General features: G+C 44.4%; 1 protein-coding gene across 2 annotated transcripts; it reads left to right on the top strand.

The window, feature by feature from the left end:
• The first annotated feature begins 937 nt into the window (after positions 1–937).
• cax1 (cation/H+ exchanger protein 1) lies at positions 938–16,458 on the top strand. 2 transcript variants are annotated; one of them, XM_031815317.1, is made up of 20 exons: positions 938–1,201; positions 2,870–3,016; positions 3,326–3,441; positions 3,596–3,701; positions 4,061–4,177; positions 4,305–4,366; positions 5,639–5,791; positions 6,141–6,326; positions 6,538–6,637; positions 7,101–7,242; positions 7,325–7,508; positions 8,703–8,802; positions 11,971–12,089; positions 12,448–12,485; positions 12,588–12,712; positions 12,881–13,017; positions 13,413–13,507; positions 14,203–14,281; positions 14,458–14,566; positions 14,646–16,458. In XM_031815317.1, exons 1-20 carry the CDS (start codon positions 1,132–1,134, stop codon positions 14,717–14,719), a joined length of 2,259 nt encoding a protein of 752 aa, XP_031671177.1. In that variant the 5' UTR covers positions 938–1,131; the 3' UTR covers positions 14,720–16,458. The 2 variants fall into 2 exon arrangements, with proteins under 2 accessions (XP_031671177.1, XP_031671176.1); XM_031815316.1 differs by having other exon boundaries at positions 939–1,201; positions 12,588–12,739.
• Positions 16,459–16,470: the final 12 nt, after the last annotated feature.

Here is a 16,470-nt window from a genome sequence, read left to right as displayed (position 1 = left end):
TCTCTCCACACTCATATCTTGTCTATGTAGCTTACTGCTGTTTCTCTCCACACTCATATCTTGTCTATGTAGCTTACTGCTGTTTCTCTCCACACTCATATCTTGTCTATGTAGCTTACTGCTGTTTCTCTCCACACTCATATCTTGTCTATGTAGCTTACTGCTGTTTCTCTCCACACTCATATCTTCAACACAGAGTTTGATTCCTTTGATCATGGGGCTGTATTTTTGTATAATTATGTAAATAAAAGGAAACCTAGAATTCTGCTGTTGTTGTTTTTTGATTGATTTATTGATATTTGTGAATAAAACATATTTCTAGTGTTGATGGTCCATAGTTCTGTTGTCCTACACTTGTTGGAATAATGTTTCCTTTCACAGATAGTTGTTAGGTCTCCACTCAGTATGAAATGTTATTTTCCTTGGTAAAGTAAATAGGCCAGGGATAAGCAACTGGCCACTTTTGAAAGTCCTCGAATCAATTTCCCCCCAAAAATACAATTTTAAAAAACTCACTCAGGTCAGTTAGAATAGTAGAATACAAAAGGTGCAATTTCGAAATTTGGTTGGGCATCAACTATTTTTCTCTTGTTAGTACAGTCACGGATAGACAGTCAATTAGCCCACCATGTCAGCTAACATTTTTTAGATTGCTAAATTAGTTTAGCGTCCAGCTGACCCAACTTGGTTTATGGTCGAATTACCAACAGGGGCCCCATTGATTGTGTTAGTCTGTCTCACTCAGATATTATATTAAAAACTTCAAACAACTGCCCCCACCCGCATCAATGTTGGCCATCCCTGAAATAGGTCTACACAGCATGACAGAAAATACATATTATTCAATAGAACATATTTCATCATAAACAGCATAAGTTATGAATTGGATTTTCAAACAAAGTTGTTTTATATTTAGAATGGGCACAGGACATGACACAGAGTCACTACACATCCCAGAATGCAGTCGATGGAGAAGGACAAGATATGATGATCTACAATTCCCACGAGTTGTTTGGATACATGCATGCATGTCATCAATGGTTAGGAAGCGCACAGAGAAACGCTGAAGAGCGGGATTGAGTTGATAAAACCGGCGTGGTGTTATCTCTATGGGAATTCTAATCAATAATAATGTCCAACACTAAAGCTCCTATTGTTGATACGGAGAGGCGTAGGCGGAGGTCCACGGCTGAAAGTTCAGGTAAGAACAAATCGTTAACGTTCCTTCTATCAATCTCCGCGGTTTCTTTAGCACGCGATATTCGTGCGTTTGCAACAATTGTTGTGTCGTACATAGACACAGCTCTCAAGGTACACTTTGGCATTTGTTTTGTACATTTCATAGAAGGTTCGACATTTCGAAAAGCCTATAGTTGTTCCTTGTCAGTTAGTGTTCAATAGTTAACTTTGATTAAAATCACCTGTGTTGTGTATGGGTAGGCTGCTTTCCTTAGATTTCACAATATTTAATTTGTGCGGAGGAGCCCCCAAATATACATATTTTTTACACTTAATGTATCTAGGATAACCAGGCCTCACATACTTGTTTATTCACCGTTCCTGTGACGTACATCTGAAAACTGCTTGATAATTTGCTCAGACCCCCAGTATGTCTTTCTGTTCACAGATATTGAAACCAGATTCTGAAAATAGTTTATGGACTCTTATTACCAGAGAGATTGTAGGCTACACTGCACTATTACTTAAGGCAGGGTTTCCCAAAGCCGGTCCTGGGGCCCCCTGGGTGCACGTTTTGGTGTTTGCCCTACACTACACAGCTGTTTCAAATAACCAACTCATCAAGCTTTGATCATTAGAATCAGTTGTATAGTGGTAGGGCAAAAACCAAAACGTGCACCCAGGGGGAGCCCCAGGACCGAGTTTGAGAAACCCTGACTTATGCTACAGTAGTGGTAAGATTACAACAACATGAGAATAGCTCATTTTAAGACATGTCAACATGAGGAGGAATGCTTTCACTAAATTTGTATTTAATTGAAAATAATATCAATCTGCTTTCCCTCAGATTATGAGAACTGTGAGTCTATTGATTGACTGGCCCGTCTCATAATTGAAGTTGCATGAAGACGATGTCACATGTTGAAAAGAATCCCTTCCCTGTTCAGTTAGGAGTCTTGGGACAGTGATGCTCATCTTAAGTCCTTTGGAGATGTGTAAGCTTGGGGAATGTCAGGTCAGGAGAGAGAGCATGTTGGATTTACAAGTAATTGTTGCTCTCTGGATTTTCCATGTATGACCATTTCAAATTCTATGACTTCAACTTAGAAAACACTGCTTGTCCTTTTTAAAAGACATGAAGTTGTAAAGATATCTTGCTCCCCTGTCAAAGTGGTAAACCTCCACAGAGGCATTAAAGAGGCAACATGTGTGTGCATCATCATAGTGCTTGTTAAATCCACTAACATTTGAAATCCATAGATAATGTCATCAGTCTCACCGGTATCACTGCACTGAAGAATTGGGTGTCGCTGCATGTGACGGTCAGGAGCTTTCCGTTAGTCACGCACTGACTTGACGGGTTTAGTGCATTGGTCCACACAGGTCTCACATGACCTGACCAACTGGGATCCAGAGTTATTCCTGATGAGGAGAAACTCCTGGCCGTAGTTATGCCATATGGATTCTGTTTGTCTAACAATGTTGAGTTTAGTTCTCTGGGGGATACATGGCTCTACTAATAAATGTATCATTTTATTCTGAATGTTTTCTGCAAGTTTACCTGCATCTTCTCAGATGTCATTTGTTACCCTACACAAGTTATGTTGATGAATAAACACTTATAATAATGGAGACATTGAAGGGTAGGTTGTTTCATATCAATGTTTGTTTCTCTCGTTTGTTCCCTCAGATAGCCAATGGGACCATGACCCCAGGGTCTACCGCCGTACATCCCAGTGTGACAGACTGTGTGTGGACATTGGCAGTCATGTGGCCGAGACGCCCTCCCCAGATGTCTCCCATCAATACACCCCCAAATGTTTGTCTGCACACAAAGGTGAGGCTACAGCCTGTCCTGGCAGCACATACAGTCACAACCAACACTGACTGTTTGCTAAAGTACCCATGATGCTCAGTACAACCGATAGCATTGGTGTAATTTAGTTTTTTGGGCTGGCTAAGCTCTACACCCTTGGGAGAAACAATATTCATGAAATTCTGCTGTATCAAATCCTATTTAAATGTCCATATGTTAGTGTGTGATACTTCATGGAAGACCTCATCCTTTTTTCTTGTCTTATTGTTTCCTCGTCTTGGCCGGACCATTTCATCCATTTGTTTGGCAACTTGGTGTCTGTTCCCTCAGGAGGCACCACTCCGTGTCACTATGGGGAAGAGGTTTGGCAGGATGGCTCGAGCTTGAGGACCACCATCCGAGCAGAGAATGAAGTAGAGGCAAACAAACTGGCCAACAACTACAGGGTGGGTGGAGTGTTGGACACAATGGAGAAAATAAAGCCTGGCAGTTTTAGTCTTCATGTAAAACAGTTTTCATTTGAATGATTTACAAAATATCCCTTCAATTTGGAAGTGATGGTGTGTGTGTGTGTCTGGTTTTGTGTGTGCACATGTTAAGTTTGGCTTCAGAAAGTGGAAGAGTCACGTGACTGAGAGGCCCATCGAGGACAGGTCGGACATTGTGAGGGAGCTGTACTCAGAGCTGAACTTTGTCAGACCCCAAGGTTAGTGTCTGTCCTCCTGCTCCTAATTCACTTGCCCCCTGCGGAACCTCTAATATGACGATCATTAGAAAAGGTGCAGGTCGTGTTCAATAGTCACCAAACGGAGATAGTATCTCACCGTTTCGGGGGCAGTTATCTGAACATGTCCAACAAGAAATGTTTTTTGTTTTCCGTGGCAATGTTTTTGAAAACATTTAGCTACCATGTGCCCTAATGAACACGACCATGGCTTGATGTGAATCATTTTTTAAATGTTTGAGGGAAAAATACTCAAGATTGCAGTGTTCTATAGATATAGAGTAGAGACTGTATGTTGTTGAATAGAATACTCATTTTTCTTTATATCTCTTTGATTTCAGGTTCATTGATCACTTGTGGAAACATAGCATACTTGATTTTATTTGGATGGTGGATCTCTTTAGCCTACCTCTTGGTCTGTGTCCTAATGTTTCTGACCATCATTGGAGTTCCTTATGGTAGGAACCCCTCATCTAATACACACATTTTAATGTTCTTTTAAATAAAATCTGTATTTATTTATGTCGGGATGACATAAATCTGATTTTCAATTCTAATATTTTGGGGTCTGGAATGTTATTTCAGGGAAGCTGTGTTGGAAGTTATCATGCTACTTTCTGTGGCCCTTTGGGAAGTCCATACTAAAGGTAACAGTTATGACTGGCTGACTATGCTCTTGTCTTGGCTCGTTCTCCACTGATTATTGCCTGGTCAGGGTGACGTTTAGCCTCGAGGAACCAGCTTGATCCCTGTGTTCATCATTCTCCTTGCTCCTCATACACCGTTACAACAACTAGGTCCAACAACTCACCAATAAATAACTAAAGACTTGAACACCCAGCTATATTCATGGTCTTGTTAGAAGTGTGTACAATTGTCACCTCAATACTCACACTCTGGGCCCCATTTTAATATTGTTATAGTCAAACTGATGCTCCTGATACTATTGCTTAGTGTTTGTTGGAATTTATTAATAAGGTTTAATAATGTATCCATCCCGCTCTCTCCTTCGCTCCCTCCATCCATCCCGCTCTCTCCTTCGCTCCCTCCATCCATCCCGCTCTCTCCTTCGCTCCCTCCATCCATCACGCTCTCTCCTTCGCTCCCTCCATCCATCCCGCTCTCTCCTTCGCTCCCTCCATCCATCCCGCTCTCTCCTTCGCTCCCTCCATCCATCCCGCTCTCTCCTTTGCTCCCTCCATCCATCCCGCTTTCTCCTTTGCTCCCTCCATCCATCCCGCTCTCTCCTTCGCTCCCTCCATCCATCCCGCTCTCTCCTTTGCTCCCTCCATCCATCCCGCTCTCTCCTTTGCTCCCTCCATCCATCCCGCTCTCTCCTTTGCTCCCTCCATCCATCCCGCTCTCTCCTTCGCTCCCTCCATCCATCACGCTCTCTCCTTTGCTCCCTCCATCCATCCCGCTCTCTCCTTTGCTCCCTCCATCCATCCCGCTCTCTCCTTTGCTCCCTCCATCCATCCCGCTCTCTCCTTCGCTCCCTCCATCCATCCCGCTCTCTCCTTTGCTCCCTCCATCCATCCCGCTCTCTCCTTTGCTCCCTCCATCCATCCCGCTCTCTCCTTTGCTCCCTCCATCCATCCCGCTCTCTCCTTCGCTCCCTCCATCCATCCCGCTCTCTCCTTCGCTCCCTCCATCCATCCCGCTCTCTCCTTCGCTCCCTCCATCCATCCCGCTCTCTCCTTCGCTCCCTCCATCCATCACGCTCTCTCCTTTGCTCCCTCCATCCATCATGCTCTCTCCATCACGCTTTCTCCTTTGCTCCCTCCATCCATCACGCTCTCCCCATCCATCACGCTTTCTCCTTTGCTCCCTCCATCCATCACGCTCTCCCCATCCATCACGCTTTCTCCTTCACTCCCTCCATCCATCACGCTCCCTCCTCCTTTCACCTGGATGTTTAGCCCAGAAGCCTGGTCAGGCGATGCTGTGTGAAGTTCCCTCACTGCGAGGCCATCCCAGAGGAATCTGACTCAAAGGAGGTGAAGGAGTCTACACCCTTGCTCATGCCCCCTTCTGTCCCCATCGAGGTCCCCCCACAACGGACGCGTTACTGGGTGAGTCTTGTCCCCTCGCCTATCGCCTCAACCCCTGTGTGGGATAATATTTTCTCAAATAATATTTATGTCAAAAGTTATATCCTTATAAGCGTATGTTGTTTTCCTGATGTGGATTGTGATGGAATGTGTTTAGTTTGTTCAGACTAACAAGACATCAATCTCTAAACTCAGAGTGCCTGATTGGCTGCTCTGTTTTCAAGCTTTTGCCAAGACCATTTCATAACCAGTACTTTTTCACATCTTTCCCCACTATGTGTGTGCACGTGCTTTTGTTTGTGTTTGCATGTGTGTCTGTGCCTGCTTGCTTGCCTGCCTGGTCTCCTGTGCTGTGCCCTGCTGGGTGCAGTGTCGTGTCAGTACATATGTGTGGTTGTTGCTAGGCTACCCTCTCCTGGGGCTGATCCACAGCCTGGCCTGCTTCCTCTCCTGGATCCTGGTCTTCACCATCCCTGTGGCCAAGATGAATGCCCGCACCCTGGCCATCATCCTCCTCATGCCCCCTGAGGACGTCCACATCCACCGGCTGAAAAAGGTGGACGAGCTCATCAAGATCTTCCCCTTCCATGTGGTGTTGACATTATCACAGCCTGTGAACTAGTTACCACTTTAATCCAACCCATTAACTTGGCCCTGGGTGGATTTCAAATAATGGCACAGTGTTTTTTTTAGAGGAATCCTTTTCCTAGATTTGGAAATGTATAATTTGACGATTGCTTTGCTATGTTCTTCTGTCTCTTTTGCAGCCGCAAGGGTGTGATAGCCAAGTGCTTCTCTGTTGCTACCACGCCTTCAACTGGTACTACTACAAATACACCTTGGACGGAATCAATGTGTTCGCTGTCAGTATCCTTTAACAGACCATTATGGTTGTTATTATCTATCACCTGACTCATGCCAGCGAACTGGTGGTGGCGTTCCAGGTCGTCTTTATGCATGTCCTAGGAACCACATTAATTTGCTATAGAGATATTATGAGTTGGGCAGCGTGATGACAAAAAAGATGACCTGGAACACCACCAAGGACCAAATGGAATGTCCTGCAAGTTACACCTTTTACCCTGTCCAGCAGGGGTCAGCATTTCTGCTTAGTGGTTCTTTATAGTGCATCACCAGTTTGTTGAAAGCAGACAATCAGCAGGTTTGAGGGAATCAGTTTAAGCAAAAAGAGGTATAAAATCATTAATTTGGTTCACACAATGAGTAGTTTTTTTAGGATGCAAGGTTATTTATTCTGCAATGTAGTTGATATCCAACACAGCGCTGTAGACTTTCCACTGGTGCTCCTTAAAGCAGTGTGCCCACCCAGACCTGCTGCCCCTGGTCATCACAACCCTGGTGGTCGGCTACGTGGACACAGAGAACCAGTTTGTCAGCTCGGAGGCCAAGTTCGCCGCTGCCGTCAGCTCCATCATCCCACTGTCCTATTACATTGGCATGGGCATCGCCAGGTAAGATTCGGTGTTTGTAGTTCAAATGGTGCATCTCTCTGCAGTATCTCAGCCCAGAGTAACACGCTGTCTCTCTCTGCAGTATCTCAGCCCAGAGTAACTTTGCGGTGGGAGCAGTGGTTAACGCCACGTTTGGCTCCATCACAGAGATGACCTTCTACATCACTGCCCTGTTGAGGGGTCACAAGGCCGGCACCAAGTGCTATGAGGAGATCGTCAAGGCTGCTCTCACTGGAACCCTGCTGGGCTGTATTCTCTTTATCCCAGTGAGTGGCACCTAGACACACACAGGCATCTCACTGATATACACGAAAACATTACCCTCGAGGACTGACACACAAACACCAGTGTTTATTTCCTCAGCAAAAATAGTGACTACAATATTACTTAAACACCTACTTTTCAGTGGCAATTGATGAGACTGTAACTGACTAAATATACCCAGATAACTAGAACTAAGGAAAATGTTATATTCTGCAGTGGATCGGATGCACCACACACAGCCCAGCCTACATCCAGCTGGTGAGCTGCGGGGGAGCAAGCAATGTGTGTGGCCAGACAGGCTCAGCTCCGCCTCTGATTATACACATCACGCAGGCGACTTTCTTCCCAGTAGCTAACCAGTCACCAGATACCCCTTGCCTGGTTAAAAAACACAAGATGCTTCATGAAATTTAAAAACAGTAACAGCTTTAAATTGAATAGTAGAACAACAGTCTAGCTATGTTTTTCTCTCCCTTGAGTATAGAATTGTTTTTCAATTTGTAGACTCGCTCAACCCCTCGCACTTTCCCCACTGCATTTCATAGCCTGGTTATGTAGCCAACATACTAGCCACTTCTCCTTATTTTCTTCAGAGAAAATGGTTTGATTCTAGCCCTTACCGTTAAAAAGACATGACCCATAATACCGTCGCTACACATTTTACATTTATAAATCATATCGCGGACCGATCTAAAACTAGGCTACTTGCAGACCGGAATTAACCATTTGTTTAGGCTACACCTTGTTCAGTCATGTTACCGCATTAGTTAGCTATAGCCAACCACCTGGGGCACGTTCAGCAGGATGCAACGTTTTGGAACGTTCAGATAGAAATATGTTATGTAGAACAAACATGCCTCTGACATAAGGGATAATGTTGGCTCTATTCATGGTATTTTTTTAATCTGCAATGTTTTTCAACTGAATGTGGCCCTGGTAACATTACCAGTATGCAAACATTTGGTAGCACAGAAATGAAAATGGATAGCAAACCATTTGAGTAAATCCCTCTTGCATCTGACGGGTTAAATAAAGTCATTTTGACTTAATGTGGACCCGGCACTTGGACCAGAACTCGAACACGGGGACTGGGATTTCAGCCATAAGAGACTCTGACTTTCACTTGGCCTTGAGCACAGGGGACTTGTGACTGGAGGTTTAGTGACTGGACTACATCATGTCTCCTGTCTACCCAGGGTATCAGCATGATCATCGGGGGCTTTAAACACAGGGAGCAGAGGTTCAACAGCCGCTCTGCAGGGGTCAGCTCAGCCCTGCTCTTCATATCAGTAGGAGGTAAAAGCATGAACACACATGCACAGATACACAGGCACATATGTAAGCACACACAAAGAAACACGTGTGCACACAGGCAAGTCCCTCGAGATATACAGTCTGACTCTGTAAAGCCAATTTGGTTCTCAGTACATCGCGCCGAGATGTACTCTCCGGGAAGCAGAAGGGTGGAGGTATATGTTTTATGATTAACGACTTATGGTGTAACGTACAGGAACTCGAAGTCCTTCTGTTCACCCAACCTAGAATATCTCTCAATGAAATGCTATCTCCCAAAATAGTTTTAGTCAATAATAGCCACAGCGGTCTACATCTCCCCTCAAGCCCGATACCACGACGGCCCTCAAAGAACTTCACTGGACTTTATGAAAACCGGAAACCACATATCCTGAGGCTGAATTTATTGTAGCTGGGGATTTGAGCAAATTTGAGGAAAAGGCTCCCGAAATTCAATCAACATATTGATTGTTGTACTCGCGCTGCTAAAACCCTCAACCATTGTTATAATACCATCCAGAATGCATATAAGGCCCTCCATTCGGCAAATCAGACCACGATTCCATCTTGCTCCTCCCCTCCTATAGGCAGAAACTCAAACAGGGAGCACCCGTGGTAATGACTATTCAATGCTGGTCTGACCAATCGAAATCCACACTTCAAGATTGTTTTGAACACGAGGACTGGGATATGTTCAGAGTAGCTTCAGAAAAGAATATCGACACATATACCGATACAGTGAATGAGTTGATCAGGAAGTGCATAGGAGATGTTGTACCCACTGTGACTATTAAAACCTACCCCAACCAGAAACCGTGGATAGAGAGGCGCATTCGCTCAAAACTGAAAGTGCGAACCACTGCATTTAACCAGGGCAAGAAGACTGGGAATATGGAGGAATACAAACAGTGTAGTTATTCCCTCCGCAAAGCAATAAAGCAGGCTAAACGTCGGTATAGGGACAAAGTTAAGTCCCAGTTCAATGGCCCCGACACGACATATGTGGCAGGGTCTATAGACCATCACGGATTATAAAAGGAAAATGAGCCACGCCGTGGACACCATTGTCTTGCTTCCGGATATGCTGAACACAGGATAATACAGTACCACCGACTTGGCCTGCTATCAAGGACTGTGGGCTCTCCTTTTCTGTGGCTGACGTGTGTAAGACATTTAAGCGTGTTAACCCTCGAAAGGCTGCCGGCCCAGATGGTATCTAGCTGCGTCCTCAGAGCATGTGCTCTAGCTGCGTCCTCAGAGCATGTTAATAATGTCCCATTTCCAGATGTATTCAATCTTTTCCTATCCCAGTCTGTTGTCCCCACATGCTTCAAGATTGCCACCATTGTCTCTGTATCTAAGAAAGCAAAGGTAATTGAACTAAATGACTCGCCCTATAGCACTCACCTCTGTCATCATGAAGTGCTTTGAGAGACTAGTCAAGGATCATGTACCTTACCTGTCACCCTAGACCCGCTTACTGCCCCAATAGGTCCACAGATGACGCAATCGCCTGCACCCTGTCCTGTCCAATCTGGACAAGAGGCATTCCTATGTAAGAATGCTGTTCATTGACTATAGCTCAGCATTCAACCCCATAGTACCCTTCAAGCTCGAGGCACTGGGTTTGAGCCCCGCCCTGTGCAACTGGGTCCTGGACTTCTTGACGGGTCGCCCCCCGGGGCCCCACAAGGGTGCGTGCTCAGCCTCCTCCTGTACTCCCTGTTCACCCTCGACTGCGTGGCCATGCATGCCTCCAACTCAATCATCAAGTTTGCGGACGATACTACAGTGGTAGGCTTGATTACCAACAACGATGAGACAGCCTACAGGGAGGAGGTGAGGGCTCTGGGAGTGTGGTGCCAGGAAAATAACCTCTCACTCAATGTCAACAAAAATGAGATTGTGTAGCACCCCGCTATCCACATCGATGGGACCGCAGTGAAGAAGGTGGAAAGCTTCAAGTTCCTCTGCGTACACATCACTGACCAACTGAAATGGTCCACCCACACAGACGGTGTGTGGTGAAGGCAGCGCAACAGTGCCTCTTCAACCTCAGGAGGCTAAAGAAATTTGGCGTAACACCTAAAACACTCTCAAACTTTTACAAATGCACATTCAAGAGCATCCTGTCGGGCTGTATCACCGCCTGGTACGGCAACTGCACCGCCTACAACCGCAAAGCTCTCCAGAGCGTGGTGCGGTCTGCCCAACGCATTACCGGTGGCAAACTTCCTGCCCTCCTGGACACCTACAGCACCCAATGCCGTAGGGATGCAAAAACGATCATCAAGGACATCAACCACCCGAGCCACTGTCTGTTCACCCCGCTATCATCCAGAAGGGGAGGTCAGTACAGGTGCATCAAAGCTGGGACTGGGAGACAGAAACTGTTTTTCAATCTCAAGGCCATTGGACTGCTAAACAGCCATCACTAGCACATCAGAGGCGGATGCCTATAGACATAGATTAGGAATCACTGGACACTTTTTTAGAAATTGATCACTAGCCACTTTAATAATGTACCATAACTAGCATTACTCATCTCATATGTATAAACTGCACTCCACAATATTCTACTGTATCTTAGTCACTTATAAATTCTGTTTACATATTGCATCACCCATCATGTATATACTGTATTGTATTCTATACTACACCACTGACTGTTCAACAGCCATCTCCAGCACATCAGAGGCTGCTGCCTATAGGTATAGATTAGGAATCACTGGCCACTTTAAGGAAATGAAACACTAGGCACTTTAATAATGTCTCCGTATCTTGCATTACTCATCTCATATGTGTAAACTGTACTCTATACTATTCTACAGTATCTTAGTCACTTTAATTGTGTGTAAATATTGCATCACCCATCTCATATGAATATACTGTATTCTATACTATGCCACTGTATCTTAGTCCAATGCTTCTCTGACATATATATATATATATATATTCTTAATCCATTCCATACTTAGATGTATGTGTATTTTGGGTATATGTTGTGAAACTAATATTACTGCACTATCGGAGCTAGAAGCACAAGTATTTTGCTCCACCCGCAATAACATCTGCTAAACACGTGTATGTGACCAATAAAATGTGATTTGAAGTCTGAACACACACACACACATCTACGAACAAGTTCACACACTTTGTTCTGTCCCGCAGGCGTATTTGCCCCAACCCTGTTCTCCAAGGCCTACGGTAGCCTGGTGTGTGCGGGCTGCTCCAGCTCTCAAGCCAACACCAGCGGGCCCTTTACCTGTATGGACTGCCACTATGACATGGTTAGTACCTACATCTCCTGTTCGCCTGCTGCATCATCATTATGAACTATTACATTGACTGTGCTGCTGTGACGCGTCTCTGGGTCAAATAATACTTGAACTGCACTTGATTGAGCTTATCTGGCGCAATGGAACCAATGACCCAGTGGCCAGAAGGGGTAACCCTAACCCATCCATCTGGTATTCCAGACAGGCTTCATTCAAGTATTTGATTGAAAACAAGTATGATTTGAAGCCACGTCTGTAGTGTCGTGACTACTGTGGAAGTGTGTTATGATGATGATGTGAGGGGTGTTTGTGAGTAGCCCCAAATGCTTAAGCATGTATTAAACTAAAGCCATATTATGTTTCTCAACAGAGTGGAAGTAACGAACCCTTATATCTCAGACATATTGAGTAAGTTCCAATAAAACACCCATTCTGTCCCATGGTTTGTTGGTGTTACTAGTCAGTAGGTCTGCTACGCTGTAGTTACTTGCTGTATGGCTTGTTTTCCAGGCCTCTGGTATACACCATCTCCGTGTTGCTGCCCTCCGCCTACCTGATCGGCCTCATCTTCACCCTGAAGACCCACTCCCACATCTACGACATCCAAGTCAGTGATGTGCACGATCACCACCAGGGTCAGTGCCCACCGGGGGGCGCCAGCGGTGAGCCCACCAACCACAAACACTTTATTTCAAGCTTTTCCCCATAAGTTCTAAAGTTTAGTGGTGTTGTGGTTATATAGTAGACAGGAACTGGAATGTGTGATACTTCATTGTATTGGTTTCTAATGTTTGTGTGTGTAGGTGGTCACGGTACTGTCCACTGGTCCAGGTTGAGGGCTCTGTCTGTGCTGATCATGGCCACGCTGCTAATGGCTGCCTGTGCCGACCTCACCACGGAGCACATCAAACCCATCCTCGACCACTCCTCCATCTCCCAGGTACGCCCACACCTCAGCCATGTTCATTAGGCCACAGCGTAGAAAAATGTTGTGCAACAGAAAATAAACATTTTCTTTTCTTATTGGATAGGTAAAGATGGTACGTCCACGTTTCACTCCATTATAAACCTCTTCCTTCCTTTTCATGCCCATTGACCAACGGAGACCATACCCAGGGGAATATAATATATGATTTGTTTAATTGGGTAGAAAATGTCTCTGGAAAGCTCATTATTGAAAGCCCCTGTCATTTTATAAAACTGAATTTTACAAGCATGATGTGACCTGCGGTTCAGGATAAGCATAAGGATAGCCAAACAACTTTTAAAATGTGTGATGTCCTGACTATGTAAAGGTTAGTGCAGTGTGTCACTGTCTGTCATTCATTTCTGCAGTATTTCATCGGCGTGACAGTGTTGGCGATGGTCCCGGAAATTCCCGAGATCTTCAACGGAATCCAGTTTGCCCTGCAGAATAACATCAGCCTCAGGTAAGCCACTATCAAGCTCTGATACTGCGTTTTCACTCTCCTGATGGATCTTGTCTCGTCATGCATAACCTAGTATCTCTAGACAGACCGGTTGCCTCGCACAATGTGTCAATGTTCAAGCATACACTGTACATAGGGGCAGCAGGTAGCCTAGTGGTTAGAGCATTGAGTCAGTAACCGAAAGGTTGCTAGATCGAATCCCCGAGCTGACAAGGTAAAAATCCGTTCTGCTCCTGAACAAAGCAGTTAACCCACTGTTCCGGGGCCGTCATTATAAATAAGAATTTGTTCTTAACTGACTTGCCTAGTTAAATAAAACCTAAACCAACGTCAGTTTGGCACAGAGGAAAGAGTGGAGTTGAGCACCGGGAAATCTGTCCAGAACCCTGCCGTAAATATTTCTGGTAGCTAGCTTGATGGCGCTTGTGATAGATATTTTACACTCCCGATGAGTGCATTTCTCCAGTGACTAGTAGCATTACAAGCTGACAACGACCACTGACTGGCTGTCCGCCTCTGTCTTGTTTCCAAGCCCCACCTACCCAAACTCGTCATTTGTTGAGAGAGTTGTCTGTCTGAAGATCACCCTTATCGAATTGGCCATGAAAATCTGACATGATTCCCAGAGCAAGTGCTGTTGCCCCCCTAGGCCTGGGGTTTCTGAGAACTGTAACCTGACATTGATTTGTCTGCAGCTTGGAGGTGGGAAACTGCATAGCAGTGCAAGTCTGCATGATTCAGATTCCCTTACTCATCTTGTTCAACACTTTTTATGTAAGTCATTTTAAATCTTTATCTGCATTGTGATTCATTGCATCAGATGTGCACTTTATCAATAGAATTGTCAGTATCTCACTTGTTTCTGTACATAAAGCATCAGGTTTTGATCGTAGACTGTAGTGGTCAGAGTTGAGAAGATCCCATCAAACAGGACTCCATCTCTTTTCCAGGATGTGGGATTCGTGCTCCTGTTCAGTGACTTGCATCTTTGGGCCAGCATCTTTAGTGTGATTGTGGTCAACTACATTTTCATGGATGGCAAGTCTGACTACTTTCAGGGTAAGTTGTTGTGCTTGGTTCGAATTGCTATGCCGGATATCACGGATTAGACTGAATTCCGAACCTCTTTCTTTTCCAGGGACTGCTTTGGTGGTGGTTTACCTCATTCTACTGGCGCTGTACTTTTTTGCCCCATCACCCCACACCTGTTGAGCTGCTCCGCAAAGAACAAACTTCAACTCCTAGAGTCCTTTCAGTCACTATTTACAGGAGCTGCTTTGTTTGTGTTAACTATTTCGATGCCATGTCGAGTCATATTCATAAGGGCTCGCAGCGGGAAGTCCAGTTAGTCCCTCTCTGTTGCAATCTGTTTTCTTCCTTTTGTGCCTAATGAACATGACCCAGTTCTGGGCATCAATGGCCCTTTACCTTTGGAATTATTTGCATTATGACTTCTAAATTAACATTCCTATACTGCACATCCGGGGTGTATGTGAACTATATGTAGGAGATGTGTTTTCAGGTGGAGTTTGGTAGATTAAAATGCATATGTTAAAGCAGGGTATGTTAATATTGAATTTTTAAAGTGGTCACTATTGTGCTTCACATTCATTGGCGTTTGGTTATTAAGCTGGATTCATATGGACCAAAACATCTACACATGGTGTAATGCTAGGATTTGTATGGACCATAACATCTACACATGGTGTAATGATAGGATTCGTATGGACCAAAACATCTACACATGGTGTAATGATAGGATTCGTATGGACCAAAACATCTACACATGGTGTAATGATAGGATTCGTATGGACCAAAACATCTACACATGGTGTAATGCTAGGATTTGTATGGACCAAAACATCTACACATGGTGTAATGCTAGGATTTATATGGACCTACACATGGTGTAATGCTAGGATTTGTATGGACCAAAACATCTACACATGGTGTAATGCTAGGATTTGTATGGACCAAAACATCTACACATGGTGTAATGCTAGGATTTGTATGGACCAAAACATCTACACATGGTGTAATGCTAGGATTTGTATGGACCAAAACATCTACACATGGTGTAATGATAGGATTCGTATGGACCAAAACATCTACACATGGTGTAATGCTAGGATTTGTATGGACCAAAACATCTACACATGGTGTAATGCTAGGATTTGTATGGACCTACACATGGTGTAATGCTAGGATTTGTATGGACCAAAACATCTACACATGGTGTAATGCTAGGATTTGTATGGACCAAAACATCTACACATGGTGTAATGCTAGGATTTGTATGGACCAAAACATCTACACATGGTGTAATGCTAGGATTTGTATGGACCAAAACATCTACACATGGTGTAATGCTAGGATTTGTATGGACCAAAACATCTACACATGGTGTAATGCTAGGATTTGTATGGACCAAAACATCTACACATGGTGTAATGATAGGATTCGTATGGACCAAAACATCTACACATGGTGTAATGCTAGGATTCGTATGGACCAAAACATCTACACATGGTGTAATGCTAGGATTTGTATGGACCAAAACATCTACACATGGTGTAAATGCTAGGATTCGTATGGACCAAAACATCTACACATGGTGTAATGCTAGGATTCGTATGGACCAAAACATCTACACATGGTGTAATGCTAGGATTTGTATGGGAAATAGTACACATTTACTGCCACTTTCTTGACCTTCCTGTTCTGTTTTCTATTCTTGTGATTTTCTTTGTTGCAAAGTATTACATTGGATAAGGTGCAGCCAGGTCTATTTCAACAAGGTCTTGTACCTGAGCAGGCAGGTAAACGACCTTCCACACAACTCATTTTGTAAAGGAATGGTATCTAGTCATAAGCAAGGGCATGCCAATTTCAATGTGCTTGTTGCACAGAGGATGTTTATGGTGGTTAAATAAATCTTGACTATTAGGCAAGTACTTGGTAAA

This window comes from Oncorhynchus kisutch, unplaced genomic scaffold (genome assembly GCF_002021735.2).
Source record: "Oncorhynchus kisutch isolate 150728-3 unplaced genomic scaffold, Okis_V2 Okis09a-Okis19a_hom, whole genome shotgun sequence".
Classification (NCBI taxonomy): Eukaryota; Metazoa; Chordata; class Actinopteri; order Salmoniformes; family Salmonidae; genus Oncorhynchus; species Oncorhynchus kisutch.
Note: the sequence above shows the minus strand (reverse complement) of the source record. Positions and strands in the feature narration are given on the sequence as shown.